At 44.3% G+C, this 12,736-nt stretch overlaps 1 gene segment (V, D, J or C); it reads left to right on the top strand.

Moving 5' to 3' along the window:
* The first annotated feature begins 1,562 nt into the window (after nucleotides 1–1,562).
* Nucleotides 1,563–3,624, top strand: LOC141997142 (immunoglobulin heavy variable 2-5-like). The segment is given in 3 exon segments: nucleotides 1,563–1,608; nucleotides 1,783–2,085; nucleotides 3,337–3,624. Coding segments are annotated over 3 exon segments (637 nt in total).
* The last annotated feature ends 9,112 nt before the right edge of the window (nucleotides 3,625–12,736 follow it).

The raw sequence follows: 12,736 nt of genomic DNA, 5'->3' as shown, positions 1-12,736 counted from the left end.
AACAAGTTTAGGCTTGAAATTAGGGGAAGGTTTCTAACCATCAGAGGAGTGAAGCTCTGCAACAGCCTTCCAAGGGGAGCAGTGAGGGCAAAAAAACCCAACTGGCTTCAAGACGGAGCTTGATAAGTTTATGGAGGGGATGGTATGATGAGTTTGGCTCCAACGGCATGTAGCTGACCTGTGACTGCCAGCAGCAAATATCTCCAAGGGCTGGTGACAGAACACTAGATGGGGAGGGCTCTGAGTTACTAGAGAGAATTCTTTTCCATGTGCATGCTCAGGGTCTAAGTGACGGCCACATTTGGGGTTGGGAAGGAATCCCCCCCCTCCATCAGATTGGCAGAGATGGGAAGGGGGTGGTTGTCTTCCTCTGCAGCATGAGGCACGGGTCACTTGCAGGTTTAAACTAGTGTAAATTGTGGATTCTCTGCAATGTGAAGTCTTTAAACTATGATTCTAGGACTTCAGTAACTCAGCCAGAGGTGAGGGGTCTATTACAGGAATGGGTGGGTGAGGTTCTGTGGTCTGCAATGTGCAGGAGGTCAGACTAGATAATCATGATCTTCCCTTCTGGCCTTAAAGTCTATGAGTCTGTAGGCCCCGTCCACAGTGAATACTGCTGTTAAGTGACAAGACACCACACATTGCAAACTTTGCTATTATTAGTAGTAGTAACTTTTCAACAGGAGATCTCAAAGCTCCTGACAAGGAGAAGGAAGTATTATTCTCCTTTTTACAGATGGAGAAACGGAGGTACATGATAGGGAAGTGAGGGGACTTGCCCAAAGTAACGCTGCACGCCACAGGCAGAGCACTCTCCTCTAGACCCACCCACTGCCTCTGATCACTAACGTACCATAAGCATCATCACTGGTGCTCTATGGTATTCTGCAGGTCAGAGTAGCTGACACTAAGGGGCAAGTCTGGCAATAATAACAGTATTAATGTTAATAATAAAATAATTGGATCACTCACGTTGAATCACCCTTGTGTAGAGGCATCTCATAGATAGATAGATAGATAGATAGATAGATAGATAGATAGATAGATAGATAGATAGATAGATAGATAGATAGAGGGGGTGGATGGGGATAGATAGATAGATAGATAGATAGATAGATAGATAGATAGATAGATAGATAGATAGATAGATAGATGGGGAGGGAGGGAGAGAGATAGAGAAATGACTTATCTAGCTATTTATATGAATATATGACTTAAGGAGGCAGTCTCTTACCAAGGGACTCTCTATTACTACGTGTCTGTGCAGTGTCTAGCACACCGGGGCTGTGCACTTGCTTTGGCTTTCTAGGAGATAACGCAATAACAGTCTGTACACGACCCATTCGCATGGCTATTAGGCATCTCATATATGAGGACAACAGAGATAACTCATTTACCAACGCTTTGCATGGCGTGGCATGGTATGCAAATGATTATTTTGCTTCCTTTTAAGAATAGAATATTCTCAGTATTTATTACAGCGGTCCCTACCAAAGTCAAGCCTGTGTGATTTCCTCTGGGTCTTAGTGCCTGTTTCTATCTGGCTTCCAAGAGGGAAGATGAAACCTTTGATCCTGTCTCTCCTTCTCTTTGCTATTGCAGCATGTAAGTACCTAGGAGTGACCAGTTTTCAGAGTAGCAGCCGTGTTAGTCTGTATCAGGGCAAAAAACAAAACAAAACAAAACAAAACAGGAGTACTTGCGGCACCTTAGAGACTAACAAATTTGTCTCTCCTCTCTATCATCTTTCTGACTGAGATTTCCCCTTGCTCTTTGCAGGTGTCCTTTCCCAGGTTAAACTGCTGCAGACCGGAGCAGCCCAGGTGAAGCCCTCACAGACCCTGAGACTCACCTGCTCAGTGTCCGGATACTCTCTCACTTCTAGCGGGAATGCAGTGAGCTGGGTTCGACAGCCCCCGGGGAAAGGCCTGGAGTGGTTATCCATTGTGTATTGGGATGATGACAAGCGCTACCACGAATCCCTCAAAAACCGATTGACCATCTCCAAGGACACCTCTAAAAGCGAGGTGTATTTGGAAATGAGAGGCATGGAAGCCGGAGACAGCGGCAGCTATTACTGCGCCACAAGACACACACTGAGCCAAACCAAAGGGGAACTTGTGCAAATAACAGGCTTGCCGTGACTGCAGATGACAAGGCAAGACGTCGCGAGTTCTCTCTCTCTCTCTCTCTCGCTCTCTCTCTCTCTCTCTCTCTCTCTCTCTCTCTCGCCTTCTGTTTTATCTCTATGCAAATCTCCAAAAACTTTCTTAGGAGCCTTTGAGAATCCTAGCCCTAAACTTTACACAGAAGACACCAGTAAAGATTAGCGGGCCCCGCCTAACCCCCAATTCAGACAACACGATTCACCGGGGCAAATGCTGCTCGCATTTATACAGGAATTGCCAAAGCGGATCAGAGCAGGGATCCATGCATTCGAGTATTGTCTCTGCACCTGTGTCCAGAAGCTGCTTCTTCAGGGGAAGGGTCAAGTCACCCCCAGTAGGCAACTGAAGAATAACCTGGCAAGAGCAAAAATTTCTTCCTCACTCCTATCAGTTAGTGGCTGCTGGGTTTTTACACGGGGAAAAAAAATTAGAGTCATTCTATTGAAGTGAATACGGTTACTCGGGATTACACCAGTGTAAATCAGAGTAGATTTTTTTCCCCCAAAGGTTTTTAGGGGATTTTTTCTGGAGCCAATGTTTGTGACATTTTGCATACATAACTATTATTTCCAAAGACCCTTTGGATCTGGTTTGCCTTTCCCCTACAGCTTTTCAAAAGGATGTAACTCCATTCCCTGCAATAGTGTTACTCGTGGTTCACACACGGAAGAATGGGAGTAGAACCAACCCCACAAATTTCACCTTGGTCTTTCCCAGCTCTGAACTCGTCAGGGTGACACACCCAGTACCCTCAGACAGGAAGGAGGGTCTTTTGATTAAAACTCTCGCCTCAGACACCCCAGCGCTGTGTTCTCATCCCCCATTTCCACAGACTGCCTGGGTGGAACTTAAGGAAGGCTAGCCTCAACAGGTCCTGCTGTGACCTAAAGCTGAGATTTGCAGAGCACCCAAAAGATGTTTGAGCTCTTCTGAATATTTAGATGCTAATACCTACACGGCATTGTTAAATGTATTAATCTAAATGTGGGTTATTGCGGATTATGTACTCTATGTATTGTATGACTTTTAAACCAAATTTTGTATTTTTGGATTATTTTAGCCTTATTACACCCAGCTGTGCTATTTCCTTAACCTGTAGATTATATACTGTTAACATTAGCTTTAATAAACTGTTTAATCCATGTCCCCTTTCCAGATGTCCTCTCTGAAGTAAACCTGGTTCAGTCTGGTCCTGGAACCGTGAAGGCCTCAGATTCGCTCCGGCTGATTTGTGCCACCTCTGGATTCTCCATTGCCAGTAGCGGTTACCCTTGCCCCTGGATCCGACAGGCTCCTGGCAAAGGGCTGGAATGGCTGGGCTAGATCCGGCTCCATCCCCGCCCTCCAGAGCCGAATCTCCACCAGCACCGACAATTCCAGCAACGAGCTGTACCTGCGGCTCCGCTCGCTGACAGCTGCAGACACCGCCGGCTGTTCCTGCGCCAGGCGGTGACACGGTGACCCTGAGCCCAGCAGGGACCTGCACAGAAAGGGGAACCAGATATTAAATGGTGCCGCTGATAATCACATGAGGAGCCAATAAAAAACAAGCAAACACCTTATGTATTGACTATATAATTGTCTTTGAAAGAGAGAACATTTAGTCAGTCGTGCCCATCTCTATTCAGAACGTCTTTGCAAAGATCATTTCCAGTGTCCATGGTTTCTGACCATGTCACTCTGATCTTTTCATCCCTCCCCTGGATCCCTGTTCTCTCTGGCATCAAACTCACTTGTCTTCGGGAAAATTTTCTTTGTAAAGCTTTTCCCCAGCAGTGGAGATAGAGGAGTAGCAATAAACACCACCAAGGGGAAGTCTGAGAAATAAAATGAATGTCTGGGGTTTAAAGGATTTGTGGATCCCGGACTGTCACTTTTCATGGGCTGAGTAGGACACGAACCTCCAAGCTGCAGAAACACAACAAAACGCGGAGCAGGCAAGAGGATTCAAAAGCAGCTTTCTCAGTCTTTCACGCTCTGCTTACTGAAGAATATTTGCCTTCCAGCACCATCCAAAAGAACCAAGATCATGTTACCAGCTTATACACGGCACTTCTCACAGCTGGATGCGGCGGCAGTGTTAAATCCATAATAAACCAGAGTCCTGCAAGGACATTCCTGAAATGGGAATAGATTCATGTTACCCGGAGAGGGTGTCTCTGGAGCTGGGGAATGAGCTTTTCTAAAAGGGCTGCGTTCATCTTTACCTCCCGGTTTCCGCTGGGCTTCTAATATGTTGGAGCTAGAGAACCCCTACACTGACTTTGGTGCTTCCCCAAAGTTTGTATTCCCTGACTCCAGAAAACTTCTGTCCCCCCCCCCCAAAAAGATACTAGTATTCTTAAGAAGTAGGAGTGGGATTTTTCAAAGACGCCTAAGAGAGAGAGGTGCCCACATGCCATCCAGATCCAATGGGAACTGGATATCTAGTTTTCTTGGGTTCGTTTGAAAATCCCAGTCTAGAAGCTTCTCTCTTCATTCATATCATGAGAACAATTTCTGTCAGTGTAAGAAAGCAATTAAAATGAGAAGAAACGCTGCTAATGGTGATTGGTTTTAAGTACTATTCATCCATGTGGATGTTACTAGACATTATTTAAACAGTATGAACATCGGGGAGGTGCTGCTGTGTATGTCTGTGCACTGGGAGGGTATGGACTGTGTGCGTCTGTTGTCAACGTGTGTGTGTGATGTTGGTCTGGCTGTGTATATCTCTATCGTAGGGTTGTGGAAAGTGTGTTGTGCGGGTGCTGTACGTGTAGCTCGTGTTGGGATGCAGCTGTGTGTGTTCTGTGAGTGTGTGTGCTGCCTGAAGGTAAGGGGTGTGCGTGTGTGTGTGTGTGTGTGTGTGTGTGTTGGTTGGGGAAACCGAAGGCAAGAGACACAGAGAGAGTCTAACTACTTGTTTTCACCATTATTAGCCTCTCTTGCTGTACTTTTTGTTTTGACTTTCACCTAGCCACTGGGTGAATGGGATTTGGTCGCTTATGGACAGATTTAGAAAATAGCATATGGGAGGGGCGATTTCCAAGCGCGCCTCCTCTAATTAGTCAGTGAAAAGTCATTGGGACACGTGTCCAAAAAACAAGAACTGACTCCAGCTGAGGTTCAGCCCAAAATGTTACTATTAAATTACAACTTCCTCAGTTCAGTTCAGTTCCGGTGTCCACTAAAGTCCATGGCAGCAGTTCCTGTCAGGTTAGTGCATGCTGGATCAGACCACAGGTCATGGGCCACGTCCACCTGACGCATAGGGAAGGAGTTCCCAGTAATCTCCTTTTCTCTCTCATATACCCTGTGTGCTGAAACTTCATGTGAATTGCTGGATGGGGCTTTCTTCTCAAATAGAAACTACTCACTCTACTCCGACTCAGTCCCCCTCCTGTAGGGCAGCCGGAAATTTATTTTCTAGAGGCCTCCTCTGAAACCCAATTGGAGATTTGCCCCAGAGAAAGTGTCCTTGCTAGAGAAGATGATGTCTTTATGCATTTTCCTCCTGGCCGCCCCTTCATGTAAGTAATTATGGAAGACTGGTGTAAAACCGTAATGTTTCCACTTTGGTTTTAAAGTGCACTGATATTCTTATTATTTTCCATTTTTCCAGATGTCCTCTCAGAGGTTCAGCTGGTGAAGCCCAGAGAGACCTTCAAACTCACCTGTGCTGTGTCTGGTTACTCCATTTCCAGTGGGGACTGGAGGCCCTGGATCCAGAAGTCCCCGGGCAAAGGGCTGGGATGGATGGCAGAGATGTATGGAGATGGGAGGACGTTCTCTGCCCAGTCTCTTAAAAGACAATTAGCCATCTCTGTAGATGCTTCCAAAAATGAATTTTCCCTTCAGCTGAGCACCCTGACAACTGCAGATACTGCCACGTATTAGTGTGCCAGAGAGTGACACCGTGAAACAGAGGAGAACAAAAAAGGGGAGTGTTTCTAGACAGTGCAGTGAGGCTGATCTAATGCCACTCCCAAAACCAGTTAATACGAATGGGGAGGTGGGGAGGGGGGAGACACCTGTCATCATCCTGCAGGAGAAAGGAGAGGAAGTCACCCCCAATGGGTAGGGCAGCTAACTGGGAGTCAGAAGATCTGTGTTGTAGTCTAGGCTTGGCACTAGGGATCAGGAGCCCTGGATTCCAGTTCTGACACTGTGCTGCTTGACTGTGCTTCCATACATGGGGACACTCAGGAAAAGCCCCCTTTAAGGGAATTAGAGACACTTTTCTTCTCAATGTGAGCATCCACTCGCAGGGGTTTAATGCATGTTCTTGTCACAACTTTAGTTAAATAACCTTAACTTTTCTGAATGCCATCATGTAGAAAGACCCTAGGCTCTTCTAAAAATCTCACCTTAACTTCTGAAGGGACTTGGATGTTTTGAAAATCCCACCCTAAACTGACTATAGAAATGGGACCAAGATGCATGCAACACAAGATACGGCAGGGATTGTCAAAGCCTATGGGAATTAGGTGCCCAACTGTCCTTGACAGTCAGTTCCCTTACGCTCCATTCACACCCCCTCCAATTCTTATTTTTTTATCTCCTTATTCTACTCCCAGTGGAAAAGTCCCCTTCATTTCAAAGGGCCCCAGTGTCAAGTCTTTGAAATACTGAGCCTGATTCTTCTCTCACATACACAGGCATAAGTCAGGACCAACTCCATTAAAGTCCAGGCAGTTACACTGTTGTAAAACTGGTGTATGCAAGAGAAGAATCAGTCCCTTTATATTTTGCTTATCATTTTTCTTTGTGCATTTTCCTCCTTTGTTTTCAAGTTCATTGTTAAAGTTTAAAGGCCTGAAATTTTCTAAGCCACCGAAAGGATTTGGACATTCACTTGTTTTCCAGAAGGAATTGAGCATTCAAAGCCTTTAGGCAGTTTTGAGAGTCTCAACTTCTTTGTTTATCCTTGTCAGGGGAAGGATGTTCTGGTGCTGGGGACACTAGCCTGAGACACTGAAGAACAGGATTACATTTCATGTGACGAAGGCCAGGAGACCTTCCTTGGATTCTGTATTGTGCAGGAGACTTTCAGAAGAAAACTTAGAACCAGATTTTCAAAGCTTTTTAGGTACCCAGAGGGATTTTTCAAAAGGCCCCTAACTGCCATTGATTTCAAAAGATGTTAGGCCACTCGGTGCTTTTTCAAATACTACTAGGTGCATATCTCCCTTTTTAGTTGCCTCAATACATTTGAAAATCTGGTCCTTGATCTCCTTGGGACAGATGTTTTCAAGGTATTTAGGCACCTAAAGATGGAGGTAGGAGCTTAGGTACTTTTGAAAATCCTGCTAGTTGCCTATCTTCATGTTCAGGTAACTAAATAACCTTAAAATCTGGTCCTTCATGCCTAGCTTTCCCTATCTCTATGAGGATAACGTTATTTCTCTACCTACAGAGATGTCGTAAGATGAAATACATTAAAGACTCTGATAAGCCCAGATATTACAGTCATGGGGGTATATAAGTTCTATGGGTAAAAGGCCCCATTCTCATTCACCTCAATAAACCAGAATTTATGCCAATTTTTACTTCTTTCTGTGTGGCACACTGCATGAATTTAACTTGTGTGTAGAGGGCTAGTAAAAGTCCTGTGCATCACTTAAGCTCTCAAAATAGAGGTAAAGGAATAAATACTCTGCTGAATTAAGGGGACACAACTCCAGTGAATTTCTCCCTATGTGCATTGTGTTGTTTGTTTGCACTGGAATCAGTTTTACACATTGAGAGGTACACCCGCAAGGAGCGGAGGTTCTGGATTTACCCACCTTTTCCCCCGGTCCAGCCCCATTTGATGTGCTATACTCTGTTTGTGAAACCTGAATGCAAATTGCTTCCCTCAGGTTTCCTCTTCAAAGAGAAACTCCAGAATCTCAGAACCTGAGTCTGTCCCAGGAAATGAGCTGGTTATTTGTGAAAGAGAAGTTTTTCCAGTAAAGAAAAATATGAAACTATTATTGTTCTGCATTTCCATCTCAACCTTCCACATGGGTGAGTATTTGGGGGTTGACTGTGGGAAATAATTACTTGGGCTGGGTTTCAGGGAATTAGGTGTCCAGGTCCCATTCAGTCTCAGCGGGACCTTGGGTGTATGTCTTTGAGAAAACAAGCCTTGATTGCTGGTTTATTACCTCTTTCATTAATGCATTTCCCCCTCTTGCCAGGCCCCATCTTGGGGTTTAAGATGACCCAGTCCGGTTTAGGAGAAGTGACAGTCTCAGGGTCCCTCAGTCTGACCTGTGCTATCTCAGATTCTGCCTTCTCTGGTGGAGACTGGCGGCATTGGATCAGGCAGCCCCCATGAAAAGGGCTGGTGTGACTGGCATTGATAGACAGGTATGGAAACACCCACTATTTCCCTGACATTCAAAATCGAGCCACCATCTCTGTGGACCCTTCCAAGGACAAGTTTTACCTGCGAGTGGACAGCCTGAGTCCACTCAACACGGCAACATGCTACTGTGCTAGGAGCACCTACCAGATGTAGAAACCACCGTGATACATGCGAGCACAAATCCAGGCCTTGGCCTGAGCCCCCAGAGGCAATGTTTTTTCAGAGTTACAAACCTTTCAAACCCTAGCACTAAGCCACATAGGTGCTTTTGAGAATGTTTCCCTAAATCTTATGTTAAGTGAAGGGGATTTAAGATCCTAAATCCTCAAGTCACTTTTGAGAAATGGGAGGTAGTTTCCTAGGTCATTGAGTGCTTCTGACATTTTTACCCTGAGTCATTTTTTAAAATGGGATTTAGGCTTCTAATGTATTAGATGCTTTTGAGAATTTTACCTTATATTTATTTATGGGCAATCTCTTAAAAGACACTCATTTCAGTCAACAGATTCCCTATTTACTTCAACGTCCATTGCTTTCAGCGGGCTAGATTCCTGTTTCAAAGCCAGGTGCTGCAGAATGTGCTGCTTGGTCCAACAACTGAAAAGAAAAGAAAAGAAAAGAAAAGAAAAGAAAAGAAAAGAAAAGAAAAGAAAAAAGAATGTGTATTTAAATATATAAATAATTCTCTCCTGGTGTAAATGGGCATAACTCCAGTAACTTCTACTCCAGTGAATTTCTCCCTAGGTGGGTCACAGACCATTCATGTATATGTGTAAGTTAACTGAAATTAATACAATAACAGAAGCAGTCATAGCTGAGAGAGAAAGAAACACAGGTGTTTCTTGTTCCGATCCAAGACAGTAAAAACGGCTATTTATATACTTTATGATTGAAAAAAAAAAAACATTCCCTCTCTCTCTCTGCTTCTCTCTCACAGGTGCTCTCATGTTGTCAAGGTTCCCTACACCTCCAACCTTGTATCTTGCAAAATTAATCCTGAATTACAGGAGAATTGTACTCATTACTATGGCTCCCCCCAGTGCACATTGCTTGAGGCATTTGTACCTTCATATTATCCCATTACCTTAAAGCATGAAGATATCTAAATGACCCCCACAATAGTCCTTGAATTTCCAAGGGGACCTAAGGGAGTTAGGTGTCAGATTTGCTGTGAGAATGCCAGCTTAAAGTAATTGGAATGACCAGTTCCTTTGAACATCTTACTCAAAGTGACATTCCCCAAGTCACAAATAAAGTCAGTTCTTCAACTGGGAGAAGGGAAGTTTCATAACTCCCCTTTTCCTCTTCTAGGTCCTTGATCCCACTCTCCCCTGAGAGTTGGGAATAGAAACCCGGAGTGCTAACTTCCAGCACTTTCTGCTTTACCCCCTAGATGCCAATCTGCTCCCAAACCTGAAATAGAACCCAGGGAGTCCCGGCTCAGAAAGCCCCTTTTCTGTGAGCCCCTGGACCCAATTCCCTTCCCAGAACTGAGATAGAACCCAGGAGTCCTGACTCCCAGATTCTCAGACACACTGCACCCTAGTCTCTTCACAGAGCTGGGAATAGAAGCCTGGATTCTTGACTCCAAGCTCTCCTGCTGTAACCCACTAGACTACGCTCCCTTTTCAAAAGTGAAAATTGAACCCAGGTGTCCACAATCCCCAGTACCCGCCCTTCTCTAATCACTGAGATCTCGGACTTGCTTTTAAATTCATTTCCTGAGCTGCACAGATGCTTCCCCTAAAGAACAGAAGGGGGAGGAGAGATGTAGTGACAAAATAACCACTTGGTTGTTTTTATATCTGCCACTGAAGCATGTACCCTTCACGCAAATCAGCCATCTGGGTTTCTTGTTTAAATAGAAACTCCCAGAGGATTTTGTCCATCCGAATCTTGAACGGACAGTTTCATTCTTCTTGAATCTTCCCATAAAAGAACAATTAAAGCTTTGATCATTTCCCTTTACCTTGTTATCCTGTGGTCCTCTGAGTTTTGTTAGGAGGCCGTGGGATGTAGTTATTTGTCTAACACCATTTTTTTGTGTGTTATGGATCCCTTCTTCCTTCTGTGTGGTTGCTTGTGCTTTGAATTCTCCCATCCCTGTTCTTCCCAGGTGTCCTTTTTCAGGTGCAATTGACACAGTGATGGCTGCAATCAGGAGAGTAGGTTTTGATACCCATAGGATCACTCCAGCTGACCTGTCCCCATCACTGAGTCTTATGACTGGGGATGTGTCTGTCGGACTCAACCGAGCCAGCTGGAATGGGTTGGACACATTAGCGGAGGTGGTGGTCCACACCCTTCCCCATCATTCCAAAACTGATTACTCATATCTAGGGACACTTGCAGAAATGAGTATTATCTTGTGTTGAATTCAGTGACCACTGAAGACACCGCCACTTATTACTGTGCTGCAAATAAATACTATAACCCCACAGTGATGCATCCCATTTCAAAAACCATGTCACCAGGATGTTAATGAATGGCAGTGTATTTCTCCACATTACACAGAGAGGGGATATCAGGGTTCCCTCCCCACTCTGAACTCTAGGGTACAGATGTGGGGACCCGCATGAAAGACCCCCTAAGCTTATATTACACCAGCTTAGGTTAAAACTTCCCCAAGGCACAAATTCCTTTCCTTGTCCTTGGATGGTATGGCTGACACCACCAAGTGATTTAAACAAACATTCAGGGAGGGGCCACTTGGAGCCCTATCCCCACCCCCCAAAATATCCCCCCAAGCACCTTCACCCCATTTCCCTGGGGAGGCTTGAGAATAATATACCAACCAATAGGTTAACAAAGTGAGCACAGACCAAATTCCTGGTTTTTAGGACACTGAAAATCAATCAGGTTCTTAAAAGAAGAATTTTATTATAAAGAAAAAAAGTAAAAGAAGCACCTCTGTAAAATCAGGATGTAAGGTAATTTTACATGGTAATAAAGAGATTTAAAACACAGAGTATTCCCCTCTAGGCTCAACTTCAAAGTTACAAAAACAGGACTAAACCTCCCTTTTAGCATAGGAAAAATTCACAAGCTAAAACAAAAGATAATCTAACACATTTCCTTGCTATTACTTACAATTTCTGTACTTTTACATGTATTATTTCAGGATCATTTTAGGAGCTGGGTTACCTGCTTCGTCTGTCTCTTTGTCCCGAGAGAGAGCCAACAAAGAGAGCACAAACAGAACCTTCCCCCCCACCCCCCAATTTGAAAGTATCTTCTGTCCCCATTGGTCCTTCTGGTCAGGTGCCAACTTGGTTAATTGAACTGATTAACCCCTTACAGGTAAGTGATTCTGTACCTCTGGCCAGGAGGTCATATCATTATCTGAATTTAATATGCTGTAGGAGTGTGTGTTCCCGCAAATAATTTCTATGATTGTACTTCAAGAAGAAATAATTTCATGAGTTTTGGCTGCAATATCCAAGAATTACAATATGAGTGGAACAAGAGAAAAGAGGGTCAGGATCTATGTGGGGCCTAATTTGGTGTAACACCACAGGCTCAAAATTGCAAGCTTGTTCAAGCTGCTAATAGATAAACATGGGCCTCAAAGTACATAGCACTGGCTCAATAAATATCTGTTCCCTACAGCTCTGCCTGCCTGCTGCATCACTTATTGCTAATGAAACACACAAGAATGATGTGTGGGTTTTCAAAAGCAACTAAGGGCCAGAGTTCAAAGTATTTAGGTCCTTAGATGATTTTGAAAATTCCCAGTGGGTGCCTAAATACCTTTAAAAGTCTGCTCCCAAGTATTTACAGGTGCAGATAGATACCTAGTAGCATTTACAACAGTGGGAGTCAGGTACCTAACTCACCTAGGACTTTTGTAAATCTCACTGGACATCTATCAACATCTTTAGGCTCCTAAGTACCTTGTAAATATGTGTCAGAGATTTAGGAGCATAAATCTAATTGAAAGTCAAAGGAATTCCTCCTAAATTACTCAGGTCCTTTAGAAAATCCAACATGGAGAACTTATAACCCTTGTAGAAGTGCTGGTCACCCAATAAATTTTTCTGAAACCAAGGGAAGCTGAAGGTGCCCAATGCATTTGGGGCCACATTTGTAAAGGTATCTAGGTGCCTAGTGGGATTTTCAGAACACATACAGGCACCTTTTTGCCATTGAAATCAAAGGGTGCTGTGCACCGTGGCGATTTTGAAGGCACCTCACAGGCACTTTAGAAATCTGGCTCTTCCTCTCTTTCAAA

The sequence above is a fragment of the Natator depressus genome, chromosome 13 (genome assembly GCF_965152275.1).
Source record: "Natator depressus isolate rNatDep1 chromosome 13, rNatDep2.hap1, whole genome shotgun sequence".
Lineage (NCBI taxonomy): Eukaryota > Metazoa > Chordata > Testudines > Cheloniidae > Natator > Natator depressus.
The sequence above is the reverse complement of the archived record's forward strand: the minus strand, read 5'-3'. Positions and strand labels throughout refer to the sequence as shown.